This window comes from Cydia splendana, chromosome 5 (genome assembly GCF_910591565.1).
Source record: "Cydia splendana chromosome 5, ilCydSple1.2, whole genome shotgun sequence".
NCBI lineage: Eukaryota > Metazoa > Arthropoda > Insecta > Lepidoptera > Tortricidae > Cydia > Cydia splendana.
Genome location: NC_085964.1, coordinates 23,336,900 through 23,361,402, shown reverse-complemented (window position 1 = coordinate 23,361,402; position 24,503 = coordinate 23,336,900). Strand labels below are relative to the sequence as shown.

Below are 24,503 nucleotides of genomic sequence, written 5' to 3'. Positions count from 1 at the left end.
CGGGCCGGAGTTTCCGGCGCTTACTTTTCTATGATATGACAGGCGATCACGTTATGCTTTCTATAGAAAACGATGCGCCGGAAGCTCCGGGTCGGACACGGCCCGGTCTAACGTGAGTCATCCTTTAGGCCAATTTCTCAGGGAATCATTAGAATAGGGAAACGCACGATCGGTTGTTTTGGAGGCTTAAATCCAGCAGTTGACGACTTTCAGTCGATATGATGATGATCAGCGGCGTAGCTAGGCGTGGGAGAATGTGCCCTTCGCCCACGGCCTCGCACTTAGGGGGGCCTCGCAAAGCTTTTATTACCTTGGGAAAACACATTGAAAAGGGACTCGTATGTGGTTTTCGCCCACGGCTAGATTGGTTCACGGTCCACTGATAATGATATAATTTGTTGACGTCTCCGATGACATCGTATAGTTATCCAGGGTCTCAGTCGATCATGATCTCGAGATGAGTGGAGCCGAGTCGCTCCTTCAGGCTCTCGGTGAACTGTATGTTGCGGGCCCAGGCCCGGCAGCGGATGTTGATGATTTGGTTCACTGGAAAAATAACATTACTTATTACTACCCTCTGACCGCAACTTCTGCGTGAAATGATGATGATTGATTAAAAAGACTAACCCTATGTCCTTTCTCGGGCCCAACTGTCTATATACCAAATTTCATCTAAATTGGTTTATCGGTAACAGACAGACCTGGCAAAATGCCGGGATAACGTGAAGAAGAAGGAGACAGACAGACATTTATAAATGTTATAATATTAGCCGGGGTAGTATGGATTATGGTCTCAGGGGCGAGCGATCTGCAGCCTATGCGGCGGGGCGTGAGGCCTGAAGCTTGGTGTTGAGCGCTCGCAAGTTCGCCTCGCTCAAGCATTCAGCTCAGTTTGCACATTATTAACCAAAGCATACACTGTTTTGGCTAAGAAGGGCCTAGATTGGTCTCTGTACCGAATTTTAGACATATTTTTAAACAGGACGCCCTCAGACTAGATGGAGCGATGACCTTCGCAAGGCGGCTGGCAAGAGCTGGATCAGAGTTGCCGCAAATCGTGCTCAATGGCGTGCAATAGGAGAGGCCTATGTCCAGCAGTGGACGAGAGTAGGCTGATGATGATGATGATGATGATGATGATGATGAGTCATATTTTTTAATTTTTTTAGAGAACGTTTTATTTCTGCTCTTTACAGCATAACCGAGGTTTGAACCCACGATATTTCACTACCACACATATACGAATGTAACGTTGTCACGCAAATTCCTACACTTACATTTCGGCTTAAGAAGTTGCACGGCCACCAGCGGGCTGAGATATCCAGGTGTATTGTCATACGGGAAGAAGGTCTCGTCCAGGCCTGGGTACGGGAAGTAACGGAGTGGACCCAAAGCTTCGACATCAGCCGGCCGCTCGCCCATGCACGATACCCATACTCTGCGACGCTGAAAGAAGTTTAAAACAATACGATATCAGAATTTGAAATATTGAACCATACATAATACAAACAGGAACACTCTTAACTGTATATCGGTGAACCTTATTACAAAAGGCATAAGGTCCACCGATTGACCATTAACAGATAACAGTGTGGGCGATGTTACAATAAAATAGCTTTTTAAAACAGCTTGTTTCTTCCCAAAACGGAAGCTGTCCTTTCAGTACTTACTTACTAACACTTACTTACTTGGTTGGCGCGGTGACCCAAAAAGAGTCTTGGCCTCCAACACAAGAGCACGCCACTTTGATCGATCCTTTCAGTAGTACCTAATCATAATCAGAATAACATTTTTCTTCAAACTGTCATCTACTTCCCTTTGAGGCTAGTTAAATAAATCAGGTTGAATTCAGCATTAAATCAGGCTCGAAGTCATGTCAACATAATCATGCAGTATTGTCACCGGTTTAACATAAGTGGTCGAAAACTGCTCTGAAGACTCGACTGGAGCTTATTAGTCACTTTATGTGTAAGAACGTCCTATAATGATTTATTATTTATATATCATATTTTTAAAGAAGAACAGTAAAAGTGGCTTACTTCTCGGGGAGATGTAGTGGAGTTGATATAGTTCGTGATATCAGGAGGCATGTCGGGCGGCAGCTCGTTGGGATCGTCGAAGAAGTCGGGATTCCAGTTGTATATCTGCAAACACATATTTAAGTTTTATAGGGGTTTTATGGGTTCTCCAAATAAGGAATGTAGGTTCAGGTTTTTAAAGGACGCTTTGTCACTCTCTGGAGTACACGCGTTCGTAGACTAGTGTGAACGCTTGCAGAGGCGGTGAAACGTACTTTCAGAAGTAACTAAGCGGGTGCGGTGTTCAATGCACGCTCTTATTTTATTTACGATTAACACATTCAATACCACTAAGTGCTACGGGTTACGCTCGTAGCGCGTAGCCACGGTTTCGTCGTATGTAGCGCGTAGTCGCTACGAACAGTGTACCCGACAGTCGGGTTCTTGGTGTTGAATGTGTTAAGGTCCGCGTAACAACTTCTGCTGAAATAAAATGTTTGGAAGAAAGGAAAAGCACCGCCTAGGGTGGGTCTCGAAATCGCGATTCAGTGAAACAATAATCTTTTTTTTTAACATTGCATGTGGTTTCAGGAGGGACAAAACAATGATTATTTTGCTGATAGTTTTACACACCCTATTAAGTTTGATGATGAGGCACGGCATCCTATTGCTGTACCCGAAGCCATTCGTAGCAGAGCAGTCTCCGAGCTGATCGGTGCTGAAGGAGCAGACTTCGGCCCGAGGAGGCTTCACGGTCCCACAGTCACGCTGGTTAACTCCACCGTTGACGAGGAGGGATTTGTTCTCGTACGCTGGAAATCGATAATTCTTCAATATAAAGCCTGACAAAACTGTGTAGGCGGCGCATTTAGGATGGATTAAACAAAGGCCAACAATAAGACATAATACCGAAAATAAGGAAACTGTAAGTCTAGTTTTAAGGAAACTGTAAGTCTAGTTTTAAGAAAAGTTCCAGTGTTATATATAACTATAAAAGACTGTTTGTTTCTTAAATAAATAAATAAATAAAAATAAAATTAATTGTGACCAGGGGCGTATTTACCCTAGGGCCATCCGGGCCATGGCCCGGGGCGCCAACCTCCAGGGGCGGCATATGCCAACCCCCAGGGGCGGCATGCCGCCCCTGGCGGATTGCATTTTGTTTTTCTTCCTTGACTTCTGGGGCGGCGAAACGTATTGGCCCGGGGCGCCAAATTTCAAAATACGCCCCTGATTGTGACAAAGTTAAAAACTAATGAAGCGGCCTACCTACTCTTTGATTGGAACTCCGGAAGGGATTGTTAAACAAAATTCGAATCAATATTGAGATTATTTCTTAAAAGCAATGATATAATAAACAATCACCATATTATATTACCTACACTTATTCTAAGCCTGCAAAATTTAAAGTGGAACACCATGTACACTTCACTGGTGCTCATGCTATTTTTGTAGTAAAATGGCTTCTACCTATGTCCCTGCTTCCTACTCAGTGCCAACAATGGGCTAGGTGTGATGATGATGATGCTCCTGGCCGATTTCGGCCACAGCGACAGTGTGGTCTGGAGTAGCAATTTTTAATTCGCGTTATAAGGGTGTAGCTGATCCACTCTCTGGTGTGCCCTTAAGTGGCTCATGTACCTTATCTTCTTGCTAAATACTCGCGGGCCAGGTGTAAACTGCGTGTAAACAAGGTGTAAACTTACGGGCAAGAAACTCGTTGATGTTATCGACGTATCTCTTGATCTGCGTATCATTCTCGCCGTCGTACCAGATAAGAGCCCCTTCCTCGTACAGCAGCGGACGGTGTCCCATGCCGGGGTTGGCTCCTGGAAAATATAATTATCTGATTGATGATTGATGGGGCGGAATTGGGAATACGGGATCAGATTGGTAGAAGCCGACTTAAGGATGGAAGGATCACGTTAGACCGGGCCGACCGGGCCGTGTCCGGGCCAGAGCTTTTGTAGCTTACTTTGAACGTGATCACGTCGTGCTTTCCATAGAAAACTATGCACCGGAAGCTCCGGCCCGGACACGGCCCGGTCTAACGTGAATGACTCACCTTTAAATGTAAGTTTGTGAAAACTGAGTGCCAAGATTTCTGGTAGGTATATGCAGAATTCGGAAGTCATGGCTTTTCATTCGCGTTATTATCTGCAAATCTGGGGGTCTTGACAATCGTACATCGACAAACGCCGAACGAAAAGAAAAGATGTATCGGGAATATCGGGATAACAGCTACAACAAAAACTCACGGGATCATTTCCATACATTATTTCACTTTCGATTGACGACGAGGAATTGTCATTTCGATCGGCTCTTGATAATTTACTTAGGAACGCAAATCTGGTTTCACCTTTAAGACATGAATTATATATTTATTATGACGTCAAAGTTTACAATACAATACAGTACAAATCTTACAATCTACAATATAATACAATACAATACAATACAAATCCAAAATTTTAAAATTACTAATGTCTTAACCTAAACTAACAACTAACAAAACTAAAACTATTCACAAAATTCGTTCCGAGTCCCTCCAGAAGCAAAGGAGCCCATCACGCTCGCCGCGTTGCCACGTTGCACCGCGATGGACAACCTTTGCATAAGGAACGACCCGGAGCGAGGGTCATGACCACCCCCTCTCAAACGCCTGCCCACTTCCCCAATAAAAGACTTGGCCTCGGCACACCAACAGCCAGCGGTTTAAAATAATTTGCGTTTCTGGTAGATAAACGTAAGGACTATAAGAAACTTCACAGCGAAACAATTCCAATGTCTGACATCTTAGAATAGGTACGGCCCAAATGGCCAGTTTCCAGTGGAACGTTTAGCGGGGCGGCAAGCAGCAAAGTGCAGACAGCATGGACTCAGGACACTTTTGTATGTGTTTTACATGAACCTCAAACAAAAGGATGACTCACGCTAAACCGGGCCGGGGCCGGGCCGGAGCTTCCGGCACTTCGTTTTCTATGGAAAGCACCACGTGATCACCGATCAGCCGTCATAGAAAATGACATGTCGGACGCCTCGGCCCGGACACGGCCCGGTCTAGCGTGAGTCATCCTTTCGTTCTTTTATTGGCAATAAACATTTTCTTAATTTTTTTTTTCTTTAAGCTCTAAGTAACTTAAGTACCTATGATAGAGTCAGCGAGCTGGAAGTAGGGCTCACGATCGTCCATGGTGGCGAGCAGCCCGCACATGCAGATGGAGAAGAAGATGATGATGCAGATGTACATCACCAGGTAGATCAGCCCGATTACACCTGCAAATTAAATAATCACTAGGTCCTTAATTGCTCGTTCAAATATTTTTAGGGTTCCGTACCTCAAAGGTAAAACGGGACCCTATTACTAAGACTTCGCTGTCCGTCCGTCCGTCCGTCTGTCTGTCACCAGGCTGTATCTCACGAACCGTGATAGCTAGACAGTTGAAATTTTCACAGATGATGTATTTCTGTTGCCGCTATAACAACAAATACTAAAAACAGAATAAAATAAAGATTTAAATGGGGCTCCCATACAACAAACGTGATTTTTGACCAAAGTTAAGCAACGTCGGGCGTGGTCAGTACTTGGATGGGTGACCGTTTTTTTTTGCATTTTTTTCCCGTTTTTTTTTCATTATGGTACGGAACCCTTCGTGCGCGAGTCCGACTCGCACTTGCCCGGTTTTTTTTTTAATTGGTGCTACAGTCTCGTTTTTACCACCTCATCTTTCGTTTGACCATTTCGATCTGTGAACACTATTGGAACACTAAATCTGTGTAGGTACTTATGATCGATTTTAATATTAATTTTTGTAGAAATTCTGAAAATAATGATATAATTACAGCGAGCTGCGAAAGTGGGTACCTACCTACACAGCTGAAACAGTGTATTTTTTTCAGCTATGTTTACAGTCGCGATCAGATATATCGGAGCGGCCAAGGCGTTCACAAATATCTGAACACGTCTCTATGGTACTCTATTATCAAGGCCTTAAGAGTGCGTGTTCAGATATTGTGAACACCTTCGCCGCTCCGATATATATGATGGCGACTGTAAACATAGCTGAAAATAAAATACACTGTTTCAGCTGTGTAGGTAGGTAGGTACCCACTTTCGCAGCTCGCTGTGTAACAGTTGAGACCAGCTCCACTGGTACTTCACCGGGTCGCATCAACGTAGGCATGAAACTGTTAATATTTAGAACCTCAGGGCGCCTTTACTGGGTTGTACTATTCAGTTTCAAACAATAACAGCATCATCTCCACACCAATTCTATGGACATTTTTAGGGTTCCGTACCCAAAGGGTAAAACGGGACCCTATTACTAAGACTTCGCTGTCCGTCCGTCCGTCCGTCCGTCCGTCTGTCACCAGGCTGTATCTCACGAACCGTGATAGCTAGACAGTTGAAATTTTCACAGATGATGTATTTCTGTTGCCGCTATAACAACAAATACTAAAAACAGAATAAAATAAAGATTTAAATGGGGCTCCCATACAACAAACGTGATTTTTGACCAAAGTTAAGCAACGTCGGGAGTGGTCAGTATTTGGATAGGTGACCGTTTTTTTTTTTGCTTTTTTTTTTGTTTTTTTTTTTTTGCATTATGGTACGGAACCCTTCGTGCGCGAGTCCGACTCGCACTTGCCCGGTTTTTTATTTTTTGTAAATCTTAACCTTATCGTTAGATTATAGCTACCTACAATATTTAGGTAGAGCAACCGAACCAGAATAGAAAACCAACATCTTTCCTGCGCGGCCTCGCTGAATTTTTACATAAACAAATATAATACGCGTTAAAACAAACAAAACTGTAGTGTAAATCATATCGTAGACGTTCAAATATAATTTACAAACCTGGGATTTATTTACATTGCCGACTTTTACAAATAGCAACATGAAACAACATTTTATGAACTTCTAAAACTGTTCTATGTAACTATTTTATTAGCTTTGAGTGTATCCAATTTCATATAACATGGCAGAATATACCACTATATTTCATATACCACTTGAAACTGCACAAAGAGAACCATAATGTTGATCTATTGTTTAACAATTGCTTTACGAGCCATGATCTTCAAAGTCAGCGTGCGGTGGTAAATTACACAAAGGATCAAGACTGGAAAATTATACTGTAAGACACGACGCCCCAAAGATAAGATTTATGGGTATCTTTTTTTGTCACTTCCAGTGCCGTCTTTACCATAAGGGCACACGGGGCCCGTGCCCAGGGCCCCCATCCTCAGGGGGCCCCGAAGGACAGGCAGTAACAGTATATTTGATTACCCATAATAAATAGAACATCATAGTAGAATAGTTATTTGTTTTACAAGGGGGGTAAAGTTGTTTCCCTGGGTGAAACACAAAAAAATTTCACCACACCAACCCGAAGCAAATATAAAATGTAAAATATCAAACAAGATCAAATCCAAATGAATGTTATTAAATGTTTATCATCCAAAATCATCATTTAAAAGTCAATTCTACCAGCAAACATAAGAACACAACTCAAAATTTGCATTTGATTACTTTGCCTCACATATGTGAATAAAATGCAACTTTGCTATCAGTTTTTGAAGTGCAAAGTATTTAAGCCATTCCGAGCTGGTGTGGTGAAAAAATGTTAGTTTAATTAGCTTTCTTTACTTTCCAAAAGGGCACCAAATTCTTATGTGCCCAAGGGCCCCAGCACCTATAGTTTAAGACGGCTCTGGTCACTTCTCCTATTGTTTACGCCTAATGACCGTCTCAAATGGAATCCCGCCGTGGTATATGAATTGGGGTACCTATACTTAATCTTGCCGAATAAAATCGTTGTATTTGATCTGTACCTATCTGATTAAAACTTTGATGAAACTTTTGGGCAATCGTGCAATAGGGTATTATACTGTATTTAAAATAAATTATTTTACGAGTACACCATGTATGAAATAAAGCACCACATAATTATTAGAAAAACACAGATAGGAGTTATTTTTAAACACAAGTTCTATTGAATAAATCGGATAAAAATATAAATCGGATAAAATTAGCTGTTGAACTTGCTATCGGTACGAAGAAAGCACACTAATTTCAAAATCACTCTCATTAAGTCATTAATTACGACATGCGTGCGTGTGTCGATACTGCCGATAGATCGGTATAGGTATCGAAGAGAAATAACTAACATAGACATTCAGGTGTGGCAAGTAATTGAACTCAAACTACATCGTGCTATAGCTCGAATCTATAGATTCGTGTAGGCAAACAATCCGTAAGAACATAACTATTTCAGTTTATTGGGGCTACAGCTATTGCCGATATCTCGATATTGTCGATCTTCATCTCGGCTAACAATCGTAGATAACGTAAACAACCCTATAATCGACATCTTAAGACCCAATATTCGACACCTTGCTGTCAACTTTATTGCTTTAATGACATTATGATTGAAAATGTCGATTCTTGAAGCTGTGTCGGGCACTGGAGCCTCTACGTTCCATCGATACGCCAAACGAACAGAAAAAAATTATCTGGGTGACAATTGCTACAAAAAGTCACGATTTTTCTCCATATATTATTTAAGTTTCGATTGGCGTTTTCTAAACGATTGTCATCAGACCCCTAAGGGCTAGGGCCACTTGCACCATTCACTAACCCAGGGTTAACCGATTAAACCTGTAGTTACAGTTACCATGGTTACCAGTACAATTTGTCACTTGGTTAACGGTTGAACCGGTTAACCCCGGGTTAGTGGGATAGTGCAAGTGGCGTTTAAAGTGCGGCAAGTACGAGTACCTAATTGAAACCGAACTACATCGAGCTATAGATTCGCGCGGCAAAGTAAACATTCCGACTCTATTTCAGTTTGGGATATCGATTGCGGTTACTGGTGGGTTTATTGCTGGACGTTAAGTTGATGGAAGGTCGAGGTCGAGAGGTATGGAAAACTAACTATTGGCACATCACATCTATGAAGCTTTGGAATATCTATTACCTCACATTTATAGACGGGTCTAACGCGAAATTTATTCAATTACTTACCTTTATTTACCGACGTTACCTGCACTGAGAGAAAAATACTGTTGATCTAACAATAAAACTGTAACGCCACACAACCCACATTGTTACATTGCTATTGAGTTAACGTTTTTATTGTCGCCAGTTTATTGTTGATATAACAACATTCTGCAACAACTTTTACAATTGTCCAGAACAAAATGTCTATTAACAATATGTATACAACGTTGTCATAAAGTCAAAACAAATTTTGTGAAATATTGTTGTCACTCTGACAACAAAAAACTTTGTTAATTTGACAGTAGAGCTATGTCACTGTAGCAATGTGTACAACGTTGTCATATAATCAAAACAAGTTTTGTGAAATATTGTTGCCAGTTTGACAACAAAGATGTTGTCGATTTGGCTATATAACTGTGTCACTATAGCAACATGTTGTGTGACACGCATATATGGTTGTCAGTCTGACAACATAAATGTTGTCGATTTGGCTATATAACTGTGTCACTATAGCAATATGTTGTGTGACACGCATATATTGTTGTCAGTCTGACAACATAAATGTTGTCGATTTGGCTATATAACTGTGTTACTATAGCAATATGTTGTGTGACACGCATATATTGTTGTCAGTCTGACAACATAAATGTTGTCGATTTGGCTATATAACTGTGTCACTATAGCAATATGTTGTGTGACACGCATATATTGTTGTCAGTCTGACAACATAAATGTTGTCGATTTGGCTATATAACTGTGTCACTATAGCAATATGTTGTGTGACACGCATATATTGTTGTCAGTCTGACAACATAAATGTTGTCGATTTGGCTATATAACTGTGACACTATAGCAATATGTCGTGTGACACGCATATATTGTTGTCAGTCTGACAACATAAATGTTGTCGATTTGGCTATATAACTGTGTCACTATAGCAATATGTTGTGTGACACGTATATATTGTTGTCAGTCTGACTGTGTCGAAACGCCGGTAAATAAAGGTAATTGAATAAATTTCGCGTTGGACCCGTCTATAAATGTGAGTTAATATGTGTTCAAAACGCGAAAGTTTTAAATGTTATACCTATTACCTATTTAATATTATAAATGCGAAAGTAACTGTTCTACCTGCCTTAAGGGGATCCCACGCCCCAATGACCTTCGATCTAAATCCCTTAGTTTTTAATGTTTTTTTGTAGCTTATCATATTAACAACAACGGCTTTAACCAATATAGTATCCCATATGTACTTCAAATTAGTTTAAAATTAAACCCCTAGACACGTTTTTAGAGACGTCAAAGACGAACCCAAACATGTAGATTTCGTATATAGATTTTTAACAGCAATCGAGATACGAAAAAAGTGTTTTTTTAGACAATCCGGTAGACAAAAAATGAGATAAGAGATTGAGGAACCGATAGCCGTTTGCCTTATAATTCTATCTGTAGTGCAAAACTAGGAGATACGATTCAAAACTTGACAAAAATTGATGAAGAATCTGGGTAGCCCCTTAAGGATGACTCGCGCTAGACCGGGCTGTGCCCTGGCCGAGGCGTCCAACATGTCATTTTCTATGACGGATGATCGGTGATCACATGGTACTTTCCATAGAAAACGAAGCTCCGGAAGGTCCGGCCTGGCCACGGCTCGGTCTAACGTGAGTCATCATTTAAACCGCTTGTCTTAAAAACTAGGAAGCATTATTTTACTTCCTAGTTCAAGCCCATCAATGACTGTGCTAGTGCCTTAATGACTGCTTGAACAGGCACTGAGTGAAATACCACTGGCATTACTTGGTGGATACGTATAAAAATATTAAGTTTTCAGTTTTTATGGTTCTACTTTCAAGTCCATTCAACCTGCTAATGAGTTATGTAAACAGCGTTTTTGTCGTATTATTAGGGTACAAAGCCTTGTCGAGCATTTAGCATCACTTTACGTGTTTCCTGATAATTCATAATAATGTTCACATTATCACACGGGTATAATGTATCGTTGTGTAGTGATAAGTGGTGTCGTGGTGGGGCGGTTAAGGGGCCCACTGATTAACAGTCCGCCAGACGGTATCGGTCTGTCAGTTAGAACTAAATTTTGACAGTTCCGAACAACTGACAGGCCAATACCGTCCGGCGGACTGTTAATCAGTGGGCCCCTTTAGCTGGACTGATTTGTGGAAAGAGTCGTAGTAGGAGATCCCACATATATGGTCGACCTTCACCAATCTGTCTGACGGATGAAACTATGAAAATAAGAAAGAAAATATGTTCCAGAATATAAATAAATAGGGTTGCCTAAAGAAATATGGTCAAGGTTATTTTTAACAAATTTTTGAAAAAAAAAATTTTCCTTAAATTTCACCATTTGTCTGACGAACGAAATATGTTTCAACGGAAAGTATACAACTTGTAAAGTAAAGTAAAGTATTTATTTATTGTAAACTGTGTACATAAGATGACATAATTATACAGGAGATATCGAATCAACAGTTGCCCATTTCGAGCATACAATATGATCTTAAAACTACTAACTATACTAGCTTACTGACCAACTTATACTTAACAAACTGGTGATTCCAGAAAAAACTCATTTAGATTGTAAAATACATTTTCAATTAACCAGTTTTTTAATTTAAATTTAAAACGATTTCCCTCTAACATTTTTATTTCAACTGGCAGGGCGTTAACCCTTAAATTGGCAACGGGACACAGGAGGCTCATTATACCTTTCACCGGCTTGTTAATTTTTTTTTCTTAACCAGAATTTTAGCAGTATTTAGCTTTGAGGAGGCTTGAACTCACGCCGTTTTTTTTTTTCAAATTAAGGGTTAAAAACTCTTATTGCAGTATTGAATGTACTTCTGTAAAACATTGAGTTGTTTGATTTTGGACATACAAGATTAAATCTATACTGCTCTCTGAGATTATCTCTCTGCGAGGATTTTTTCCGAAAATAGGCGTCATTATTTTTCACAAAGAGGCAGAGTTCTAAAATGTACAACATAAATCAACTAGGTTGCCTATTTTTTCCCGGTCACTATTATGTGGTTGCCGTGTTTAAAGGGGTGATTTTATATCGATAATTGCACTCATCTGTCTGACGCTTGAATTATACATCAAAATGATGGTAATTTTATTGCAAATACTATGGTATAGGGTTGCCTGCGAAAATCCGGTCACAAATAAGGGTTGCCAGGCTTTTAATTAAAATAAGAAGGGAAGACTTTTAGCGATAACTCATAAACGGCTTAACTATTAATTTTATTTGATTGAATTTTTTAAGTACTATTTTTATGATTTTTCCATATTTTTTGGAAAAAAAAGAAGAAGAAAAACACTTCAAAGGTTAGAAGGAAAAACCTTTTTTTTTTCTAAAACGATTATTTCCGATTTGATTCACTTTATCAAGAAATCTTGTTTAAAGACCCCTATTTATTTTGAAAGTCCTATCCAATGACACCCCACACTATAAGGTTGAAACGATAAAAAAATAGTCACACACATTTTGTTTCTTACAAAGCGATTATTTCTGAAAATATTCACATTATCAAAAAATGTTCTTCTAAAACCCCTATTCATTTTGAAAGACCTTTCCAACAACATCCCACACCATAGGGTTGACACGAAAAAAAAATCCTCACGTACATTTTGTTTCTTTCGAGGCGATTATTTCCTAAAATATTCACTAAGAAGACAAGTATTATCCTCTAGCCGCCCAAAGACCTATAAAGGTCTCCTGTTCCATTCTAATTTGAACTTTGTGTTGACAAAATAAAATTTCATTTTGCTTGGCAAGGTTTGACGTATGGGCGGCTAGAGCTTATATTAACATCATTAGAGCAGGGTCGAGGCCCGGGCCGCAACCCTTACGAGCTAGTTCCAACTGCCCGACAACCAACTGAATCAACCAACCTTCAATATACTGGTCATTATTGGCAAATGATGCCTTATTTCTAGGACAGTATGTTTAGGTCTGCGTATTGCTATCAAGAGATTTCGTTAAGCTGTAGTTTACCTAAATAAAACGTCACAATCAGCAGGTATAAATTTACATTCATGGCTAATCAACTGGGACTAAAGTTTGACCCTTCATATTCTTACGCTAAGTCATAATTTGAAGTTGTGACAACATGGTCAATCTCTCTTCCTAGCTATCTATCACACATGGTGACGGGGTCAGCTTTCCTGCTTAACCTTCTCCACTTTGCCCTGTCCACAACATCGTCATCGGATAACTTGCACTCACTCATGTCCTTTAGCACTACATCCTTCCATCTGGTTCTGGGTCTGCCCTAGATCTTAGACCTGGGATTAAAAGTTGTAGTGCCAAATATTCAATCAATTAGTGTCAATATTCGACAATATTGGACATAACTTAAGCATGTAGAGCACTGAGACGTTTACCTTATAAGTATCCTTATTAAGGTAAGCTTTGACCCATATTATACAAAATGGAAATCTCCCCCCTAGGGCGGAAGCAACATGTTTATATGTATGAAGTATGAAACTATTGCGTGGTCGCCACTATTTGTGGAAGACGTAAACTCGTGACGCACTTCTGTAGGTACTCCAAACTAATGGAACCGTAGAAACGGTGGTTTTACTACCAGTAATGCTGGGCTATTTTGAATTAGGTAGTTTATTTCGATATTTTCGAACACCGTGCGACAACCGGTAACCATGCCAATGCTACTAAAAATGTGCCTATAATGTTTCAAGAGTTCCCTAGATATCTTCAGAACCTATCCAATCATTGAATCCTAACTTAATGACAATGGGATAAACGAACTGAACTGCATTGGAAATAGGTATGTTTCGTTTTTCATACAAAAAAAGTAACTGAAAGGTAATACTGTATAATAGAACCATATTTTCAGCCGTTCCGAATATTTCGGTGCTTTCAGCAGTAAATCCATCTTAGCTATGATCTGGTTGAAGTCCAAAATAACCCGCTTTGCGTGATTCATGTAAATCATATACACAATCCAAACTGACTCATGTACCTACCTAGGTATGTACATACACGGATGATGTGTTTAAAAATATGTAAACGCAATTGATTTACAGTGAGCTACGAAATTGCATGGAGAAATTATGAATGAAATCATTGTTAAGGTCGCCATGCACTTTTAACGACTGATATAGGTACCTAAAAGCTTAAGAACCACTTTTAACTACATATAAAAGTATAACCACGGAATTTCGTTAGTAGCAGAAGATCAAAGCGAATGGATGACGTCAAAGATTATGTTTGTCTAAATTTTTCGCCTTATTGCAAAAGAGCAGTAAGTGCTCGATTTCGTCACTCGTAAATCTGTGGAAAACGGCAAAATTTTGAAGTACGAGCAATAGAAATTGGGAATTTAGTGGTATTGACTAGCAATGCACGCACGAGAACTTTCCAAAGTTGCGAAACTTTCCACATGAGAATGTCTCGGTAACTTCTGAGAATGTTCTCGAGAACGAGAACACGCGTTTTTGACGCGGCCATGTTTTTTTCAATATGGCCGACTTTTTTATTTTATTTTTTCAAGTTTGTCCTAGCGCGCTGAAATTTTGGTCACAGAATCTCAGGGTCCCCTAGATACCTATGAAAAATTTTTTTTCGGAAAAATGCTACAATTGCGGGAAAACTGGCCACTTCTATTTTGTATGGCAACTTTTAAACGGTGCATGATAGGTAGGGGATGCTCGACCAGTTGTCATAGAGGGCCCCGAGACAAAACAAACTGCATTAAAAAAAAAACAAAATGGCCGACTTTTTTAAAAAAAAATTCAAGTTGGTCCGAGCGCGTTGAGATTTGGCATGGCGGGAGATAGAGGCTTCTAGATTCCTATGACAAAAAAAATATTGGAAAAAATCCAAGATGCTGGCGGAACAATAAATTTCCATGTTGCAGAATGTTCTGAGAACATTCTCGAGAACGTTTCCGCTTTTTGGGAATGTTCTGCAATTTGTACATTGCTAGTATTGACCACTCGTCGTTTTCAATTCTATTAATTAGTAGAACTGTAATGTCTAGTAGTGGAAATAGTATTGATCGAAATACAAAAATCGGCCCCCTGTCCGATTTCTAAGATCATCAACTTCGCCATACATTTACTATCGCGTAAGTACTTGATCTTCGAAAAGTGGACAAACAAGTATACACATCATATCAGCCTTTTATCGCCAACTGCTGAGCATAGGCCTCTCTTCGAGTACGCCACTTATCCCGTTCCCGAGCCAATCTCATCCAGAAGTGACCCGCAATCTTCCGAATGTCGTCGCCGTATACACATAGGTAATCACTTTCCAATTATAAACTGAAATAAATGTCATATACTAAGAAAAAGTGACCAAGGCCACTTTTTCTTAGTATATGACATTTATTTCAGTTTATAATTTATATAGTAGTGTTTCTACTTGATAAAAACAAATTAAAATATTTTTCTGAAATAATTTAATTTGTTCAAATACTTTAGCACTTTCCAATTGTTTCCTTGCCAGTACCTTAATATAGAGGTACCTACATATTCGCCTGCTTTATACCAACCACAAGCCAACTCTTGACATTAACGGCGTCGTTAACGTTAAACTGAAACTAATTGACTGTGGAAAGTGCTGAATAAATGGACGTTTTTACTAGTACCTTTAGTTACAGTATTTATTTGTGGGTTTGACAGGCGGCCAAGGGCGAAGGAAAATCCCTACGTTTGGTTTTCCAATGAAAAGGCGGAAAATACCTGTAAAAGCAATTAAATCGCCGCCGCTTGTATGTATTCGAAAATCATTAATATCATTATAAATTACACCTTATAATTATTTTAAATCAACCCTGTTTTATAATAGGTAGGTACCCCTGTTAACTTTAAATTAAAATAATAAAATTTAAAACAGCTATACATATTTGTGAAAGCTTGAAAGTGATGCACTGAAAATGTAGGGGCCCACTGATTAACAGTCCGCCGGAAGGTATCGGCCTGTCAGTTAGAACAAAATTTTGATAGTTCCGAACAACTGACAGGCCGATCCGTACCGTCATTGTTAAGGTTTTGTGTAACCCGTGCGGGTCGTTAGTCATAAGGTAGACCGAGGCGATTCGGATCACTGGGGAAATCGGATCAAAATATATTTCTGTAAAATTTGAAAGATCGCGGTTAGTTACAGTCAGTCAATCACCGTCCCGCGTTCGCTCTGTTCCTATCGCATGTCGCCACAGTTACTGCCATTGAAAAAGACTTGCGCGTCGGTCACGGTGACACTTCCCGATGAGTCGCTCGTACACGTGTATTGTGATTTTACCGCCGATGTAAAAAATGTGCAAATACAGTCCGTGATAAAAGTAAACGCAAAAGGCTAAAGGTTTGTAATTGTTGTTACTTATTGTTAATGGCGCATAGTGTTTCCTGATTTGATTTTGTTTTTATTGTATTTAAAGGTATATTTCTGTTACGCGAAAATAATTCAAACATATGATATGGGGTTATTCGGATCATCTGATTGGGGGCGATTAGGATCACATTATAAAACAAGGTTTTCGGACTTTTTCATTTGGCTTATTTTATGTTCGTTCGTTTTAGATGGTGCGTACGTATAAAAAGAAGAGGTATCAGGGGGAATGGTCGGGAGAAAATATGACTACAGCTGCTAATAAGGTTTTAACGAAACCGCTGTCCCTACGTAGAGTCTTTTGTTACCAACAACTAATTTTCTCATATGGGGTGAATCGGATATGTGTGATTTTTCATGTTTTGGTTTGCAAAAGTTAACAGTTTTTGTTTATTTTCATTTAAGTTATTCGATTTTGTTGCTAAATGGCCATTAGCATGTTTTAGATTTATTGTTAAAATATGTATATTGTCGTAAATAGCTATTAGGGTTCATGTATGTGTTTAATTAGTCTCTACGTTTAGGTTACTATTTTTACTTTTGTATATCATGTTTTACTTTGTGCTCGTATATTATGTCAAATGAATTGCGTGGAATGTTTTATATCTAGTTATAAGTCTAGGATTCATGCTCCTTTCATACGTGCTTAATATTGTACCTATTTATAAGTCTAGGATTCGTGCTCCTTTCATACGTGCTTATAATTAACGAGATTGGCAAAAATATACATTACTGACTCTGCATGATACACCCACTAGTTGAAGAAGGTACCAAACGGCCTTGTGTTTTACTATATAAGGCAGAGCCGTTTCGTGGCTTATTCAGAGATATCAGAGACATCAAGAGAGCTTCACTCATACCAGCCTGAACACTCTCCAAGTGAATAAATCAAATATATGTGTTTTCATTTCACACAACACATATACCGGTAAATGGAGGTATAGCGGACTTCGAGACAGCACAGCGGCCAGCGCGTTCCAGTGGCGGATTTCTACGCTTCTCCCAACGAACCCCCACATCACGAAAAGCTACAGTCTACACTCCACAGTTTGGTCCTTTTGAAGCCGGATGAAGATAGAAAAACGTACGCGCTGAGTTTCAAGCGACATAGCTTAACTCAGACATCAAGATAGAAAAACGTACGCGCTGAGTTTCAAGCGACATTGCTTAACTCAGACAGCAAGAAAGAAACAAGTACGCGCTGAGTTTTAAGCGAACGTTGCTTGACTCAGACGGCAAGAAAGAATAAAGGACGCGCTGAGCCTAGAAGTTCGCTTCGGTTTAGACCCAAACCCTATACCTTTCCGTAACCCATTTACCGGCTTGCCGGACGGACCGTGCTGCGTCGTAGGACCACCTCCGCTCACGTGTCCTGGCAACTTTCGTTGCAAGTGTCACATGGTTGATGCCCACACACTGCTTTCGAACGTTCTAGGCATAGCACTTTGCCATTGCGGGAGATTCAGTGCCACGAGGGATCCACGCTTAGGGCACTGACGTTGCGCACGGCAACGGTCAGTCATAGGCATAGGCAGGTCAAGTTAGGGACCCCCCGCGTGTGTTAAGTGAAGTGGTTCCAGCCAGAAAGATGTCCGAAAAGGAAGAAAGGAGCCTACGATCACGCACCAAGGGCCCACCTGCGCCCGCACCGAACATGGATACCCCTACCCCCTCGTCTGGTAAGACTACGTCCAACGAGACTAATACGGCAAGCTAATAGGAGCAAGGGCACCAGTGGCAGCCCGAATGCTACCGGTGGAACCGAGTCGGTACACTCGGAGACGTTAGATGCCACCGTAGTAGTTCGTAGTAGGTCGAATACGCTAGTGAATAAAGACACCGATGCGCCGCCGCCGCCGTCGCGGGCGCCGTCTAATCGCGAATTAAAGAATCGCAAATCGGTTAGGGAACGCGACAATAAATTGTCCGTGCTAATGGCCGAGCTCGAGGTTCATAAAGCCCGTCTAGTCGTTGCTAAGACCGAGTCCGACACTGCCAATTTACGGCTGCAGGTTGCGCAATTGAAGGCGCAGTCTCGCGGCGGCAGTGACGCGACCGTCGAAGCTTCTAAGACAGGGTCCGTCACTGCAAATTTACGGCCGCAGGTTGCGCAACTGAAGGCGCAGTCTGTCGGCAGCAGTGACGCGACCGTCGAAGAACGTACTAGAAGTTGGGTAGAACGACAAGCTAGGTTACAGCACGAGGTCGCGAAAGAAAACGTTAAATTCCCGCCGCCGAAAAAGACCGCGCAGCCGCCGCCGCGTGCAGCCGCCGACCGGGCTAGCAGACCGCCCCCGCGCGTTTTAGAGGTACCGCACGGTACCTACGCGCCAATGTACCATAAACCGCCGGAATTACCTGCATTCGGCGGAGATATCACCGAGTGGATATCATTTAGGGCAGAGTTCGAAGATACGTCGCCCATGTTTAGTGCCGTCAATAACGTCAGTCGGATTAGACGCGCACTTAAGGGCGAAGCTCGGACGGCCGTAAAATCAATAATGTACACAGTTCAGGATCCGTACGAGATAATGGAAGCGCTGGAACGGCAGTTCGGCGACCCTGAGGAGATTGTTCTTACGGAAATTCATAATGTTAAACGCATGCCGCGTTTATCCGAAGACAATTCGAATATAGCCTCATTCGCCGCGCATGTAGTGAATGCCGTCGCCACCATTAGATCCTTGCGTCAAGAGAAATACTTGCACGCGCCTGAGCTCGTGAATAAAATCGTGGATAAATTAAATCTGATAGTGCGCTATGAATGGGCCAAATACAGGCAGTCTAACGTAGAATCACCCGGGTTAGTAGCAATTTCCGAGTTTCTTAACGAAATTAGCACTGCGGCCAAGCGCGTAAACCGACATAAGCCGTCTAACCGATCACGGAATGCAGTGAATGCGGTTTCCTTTGTGCACGAACCGAGAAGATCGAGCCAAGCTCTCTCTGGGTCTCGTCCCCCCGCGTTCTACCGTGATACGTCTAATAGATCGCGAAACGCGGTAAACGTTGTGCGCGAACCCAGTCGATCGAGCAACGCTCTCGCTGGGTCCGGCGCCTCCGCGTACTCTCGCGACGTTAGTTCGGATTCGGAGTCAGATTACCACGAAACGTACACGCGTGATACGTCTAATAGATCGCGAAACGCGGTAAACGCTGTGCGCGAACCCAGTCGATTGAGCAACGCTCTCGCTGGGTCCGGCGCCCCCGCGTACTCTCGCGACGTTAGTTCTGATTCGGAGGCAGATTGCCACGAAACGTACACGCGTGATACGTCTAACGGGTCACGGAATGCAGTGAGCGCGGTTTCCTCTGCGCGCGAACCCAGAAGATCGAGCCAAGCTCTCTCTAGGTCTCGCGACCCCGCGTTCTACCGTGATACGTATGATAGATCGCGAAATGAACGAAACGCGGTTTCCTCTGTGCGCGAGCCCAGTCGATCGAGCCACGCTCTCGCTGGGTCCCGCGCCCCCGCGTCCCTTCGCGACTATAGTTCGGATTCGGAGTCAGATTCCCGCGAGTCATACACACGTGATACGGGAAATAGATCGCGTACTAGTAAATCAACTATAGCTCAAGTAAAGCGCCGCGATGGTAATTTAAAAAAGCCAGCGTCAACCGGAGCTAAGCCCCAGCGGGAGATATCGTCTGTCTCTGTCTCGCGCGATGCGTGCGCAACGCGTGTAAGAACGGCAAAGAACACAAAGTTAGCGAGTGTTCGAAATTTCTAGCCGCGACTATATCTGAGCGATGGGACTTGGTGAAGGGTACTAGATTGTGCTATAGATGTTTAGGCGCGAGTCACCGTGCGCGTTTTAAATGTAAATATGTCGCGTGTGGCATGAGTCAGTGCGAAGCCGGACATAATAAACTATTACACGGATTAAGCGCGGCCGCATCCGCGAACGGTAATAGTGTCCCGGCGGCACCTGCAGTACTCAATGTTAGGCTGCCGCAGACGTGTCTCAAAGTCATTCCTGAAGAGGTGTCGGAACCGTTAGGTACCGTCCAAACCCTCGCGCTATTTGACGAAGGCGAGGCAATGGCTTTGACGATACACGAAACTGCGGACAGCATCGCACCTGCGGTACAATTTGTTGGGCACGCAAAGCCTAATACCGCGGAAGACGAGGCCTTACAACTTGCGAAACGACATTCTGAGACAGAATCATTAGGCGTTTCGCAGAAGGTACCTCGGGCCGACCCCGGCCAACGTGCGCTAGATTTGTTAGAAGCCACCTGCGAGAAGATACCGGGGGAGCAAAGGTATCACTCGGGCTTACTTTGGCGGTCAGATAACGAGAAACTCCCCGATAACCGAGCGCAAGCATTGAAACGGCTGTACAGTCTAGAACGAAAGCTAGACCGCGATGCGAAACTTAAAGCCGAATATGCAAAGCATATGAACAACTTGCTCGACAAAGGTTACGCGGAGAAAATGGACTCGCCGCCGCCCCCCGAGGCACCCCGGACGTGGCCTCTGGCGCACTTCCCAACTTTTCAGCCGCAAAGCGGGAAAACGCGATTAGTTTGGGACACGGCAGCCACAGCTTACAGACGTTCGTTTAACAGCGCGCTGTTGGCTGGCCCCGACCTGTTAGAGTCTTTACAGATCGATATAATTGAGCAAGATCGCGATACGTTACGTTTCGTTTGGTGGACAGGGATCGATTGGGACTCGCCTATACCCGTCTCACTCGCACCCGCGTGGCGATCGTTCATTATTAATAACGTACGATTAGTTCGCGCCACCGCTAGTATTCTGGTTGCCGCCGAGGTTTTCAAAGCCGCATTGTTCGCTAAGAAAACAGACATAGAGATAAATAAGGGGCATTTAGATTTAGCAGAGATATTACTAATCCGACGGAGTCAACATGCTGCATTTCCGGAGGAAATCAAGCTTCTGGAAACTGGGCGGCCACTCCTGAAGAAATCTCCGCTATACAAAATCGCTGTACAACTTGACAAAAACGGAATCATCGTACTAAATGCTAGAATCGATAAAAACACGCACATGCCTGTTTTACATGCGAAAGAAGATTTCGTCAAGTTATTAGTACAGCATTTTCATGCACTCTACAATCACGGCAACCACGCGACCGTCATCAACGAGTTGAAACAAAGGTACTACATTATCGGGCTGCGCGGTAGCATTCGCTATATAACGCATAAATGCCAATGGTGCAGAACCTATAGGGGAACGCTCAAAGTTCCCATAGGTGACTTGCCGCCAGAAAGGCTAAAAGCGAATCAGCCGCCGTTCACCGCTGCAGCCGTAGACCTGTTTGGCCCCATGCACATAACTATAGGCCGCCGCCGCGAGAAAAGGTGGGGTGTACGCCGAATGATAGCGCGACGCGGCACGCCTACAGTTCTCTATTCCGACAACGCCACCAACTTCCACGGCGCGGAAAGAGAACTGGCAGAGGCCAAAAACACGCTGCCCGACAGTCTCAAGCCCTTCTTGACCGAGCGAGCCATAAAATGGAAGAAAATTCCACCCGGCAACCCCTCCGCTGGCGGTGCCTGGGAGCGGCTCGTGGGCAGCGTTAAAACCGCATTAAAAGTAGTACTGAAAGAAAGAGCACCCCACGAAGAAGTTCTACATACTTTACTGCTAGAATCAGAGCACATAGTCAATTCCAGACCGCTGACACCAGTGAATCCAGATTTAGACATCGAAGCCCTGACGCCGAATCACTTTCTAATCGGTCGATCAAGTGCCATGTCGCCACTGGGTGTCTTCACAGACGCAATTATGTCGCTCTCTTCGTGGAAAACAGCGCAAACGCTAGCCGACCAATTTTGGAGGCGCTGGCAGCGGGAATACCGACCCAGCCTCCTCCCTAGGCCCGGTGCTCATCAAAACGTGAGAAAACTGCATGAAGGTGACGTAGTCATCATTGCGGATAGCTCCATGCCACGAGGAACGTGGCCCAGAGGCGTAATCGCCCAGCTATTTCCTGGCCCAGATGGTCATGTGAGAGTGGCCATTGTTCGCACACGCGCAGGTGACGTCCGCCGCCCAGTTTCTAGACTTATCCCCATTTACTCCGCGCATGAAGACGGTGTTGACACACGTGGGGGAGACTGTCGTAAATAGCTATTAGGGTTCATGTATGTGTTTAATTAGTCTCTACGTTTAGGTTACTATTTTTACTTTTGTATATCATGTTTTACTTTGTGCTCGTATATTATGTCAAATGAATTGCGTGGAATGTTTTATATCTAGTTATAAGTCTAGGATTCATGCTCCTTTCATACGTGCTTAATATTGTACCTATTTATAAGTCTAGGATTCGTGCTCCTTTCATACGTGCTTATAATTAACGAGATTGGCAAAAATATACATTACTGACTCTGCATGATACACCCACTAGTTGAAGAAGGTACCAAACGGCCTTGTGTTTTACTATATAAGGCAGAGCCGTTTCGTGGCTTATTCAGAGATATCAGAGACATCAAGAGAGCTTCACTCATACCAGCCTGAACACTCTCCAAGTGAATAAATCAAATATATGTGTTTTCATTTCACACAACACATATACCGGTAAATGGAGGTATAGCGGACTTCGAGACAGCACAGCGGCCAGCGCGTTCCAGCGGCGGATTTCTACGCTTCTCCCAACGAACCCCCACATCACGAAAAGCTACAGTCTACACTCCACATATATAGTAGCATATAGGAGTGATATTATGTTGCGCTTTCTGTAGGTGGCGTGATAAAAACATGAACTAGAAAGGAGGAATAAAAAGAATGCTCAAATGCAACATTAAAGATACCAATGATAGTTGATGTCAATTATTTGACCTTTGTGATTCTTAATCATAATTATGATTAACATTGTTAACCATTATTAATTAAGATTTTATGACAGAGTTTTTTTGATCCGTTTTACCCCTTAAAATGGGGCGAATCGGATTTTTTAAGAGGTTTTGTATTTTATTTTTTATAAATCATATTTAAGTTTGATTTTATGTCTGACCCTTGGATTCTGTTCATTAATAAATAATTTATCCAACTGAATGTTAATAAAAACAGTATCACCTTAAAAATTGTATTTATTGACCGTCAAACAAAAAATGACCCGATTCGCCTCGGTCTACCCTACCTACAATCGTAAATGAATAGTGCTATGCAGTACTTGTTGCTTCGAGCTAACGTAAAGTGATTTGACTCACCCTATCTTCGCATCATAGCATAGATTAATTATGTAAGTAGGCCATCTCTAGCTCAATTACATTCATTGATAGAGGTAGAAGTATATACCTGTTAGGATCCCCTTTTAACAGCCATATAATTTTTCATCGAGCGTGCTCGTGTCGCCCGCGGTGCAAAGCCAAAGTTACACGCAGTTTTGTCTTATTTATCAGAGCGCGGCGAAATGAGCCTGGTTTTATATATCTTACAGCGGTTAAAAGGTTAAAAATGCCGTACGATTCTTTGGGTGGAGGCGCGTCATAGCCGTCATTCAACTGTGAGCTTTTTCTTCCCAAAGTTAAGTATCCGACCCCGATTGGTTTAAAATAGGAGCCGGAGGGAATTAAGTTATGTATCCCATCATAACCTTTTAGTCACTAAGGGCCACTTGCACCATTCACTAACCTGGGGTTAACCGGTTAAACCTGGAGTTACCGTGGTTACCAGTACAGTTAGACACCGGGTGACAAGTGGTGCTTAGTCACTTAGCGCCACTTGCACCATCAGATTATCCCGGGGTTAACCGGTTAAACCGTTAACCCAGCGTTAAATTATACTTAGTAACCATAGTAATTCCAGGTTTAACCGGTAAACCCCTGGTTAGTGGGAATGGTGCAAGTGGCGCTTAGTCTAACTTATTTAAGCTAAACTTACCCCATCTATGCGGCGTGCGACCCAAGAACGTGCCTTCCTCAGGGTTCCATATAGCGTACTGCAATTTCTGTAATAGAGGGCGCTGCGGCGGTCTCCTACAATAGTTGGCCACACCATTGGGCCTGTCTGCACCCATGGTTAATTAATTAACTTAAAAATTTCGTAAACCATAAAAAGTTATACTGTGACAAGTCTATTTTAATATTTTTTATAGTATAGCCTCAGTGAGGCTTGAGCGCGTCCATCGCGGCTCGC

The 24,503-nt window shown here is 42.3% G+C and overlaps 1 protein-coding gene across 1 annotated transcript; it reads right to left on the bottom strand.

The window, feature by feature from the left end:
• Window positions 1-101: 101 nt before the first annotated feature.
• Window positions 102-24,503, bottom strand: LOC134790971 (sodium/potassium-transporting ATPase subunit beta-1-like). Its single transcript, XM_063762003.1, has 7 exons — window positions 24,249-24,503; window positions 5,166-5,294; window positions 3,725-3,847; window positions 2,652-2,830; window positions 2,040-2,144; window positions 1,278-1,446; window positions 102-546 (listed from the first exon to the last, which is right to left on the bottom strand). Exons 1-7 carry the CDS (start codon window positions 24,382-24,384, stop codon window positions 437-439), a joined length of 951 nt encoding a protein of 316 aa, XP_063618073.1. The 5' UTR covers window positions 24,385-24,503; the 3' UTR covers window positions 102-436.

Coding starts and splice junctions, on each gene's coding strand:
- LOC134790971 (XM_063762003.1), bottom strand. CDS start 24,384: ATGGGTGCAGACAGGCCCAATGGTGTGGCCAACTATTGTAGGAGACCG. Junction 2,831..3,724: donor CATCAACGAGTTTCTTGCCC/GTAAGTTTACAC, acceptor ATCGATTTCCAG/CGTACGAGAACAAATCCCTC. Junction 1,447..2,039: donor CCACTACATCTCCCCGAGAA/GTAAGCCACTTT, acceptor AACTTCTTTCAG/CGTCGCAGAGTATGGGTATC.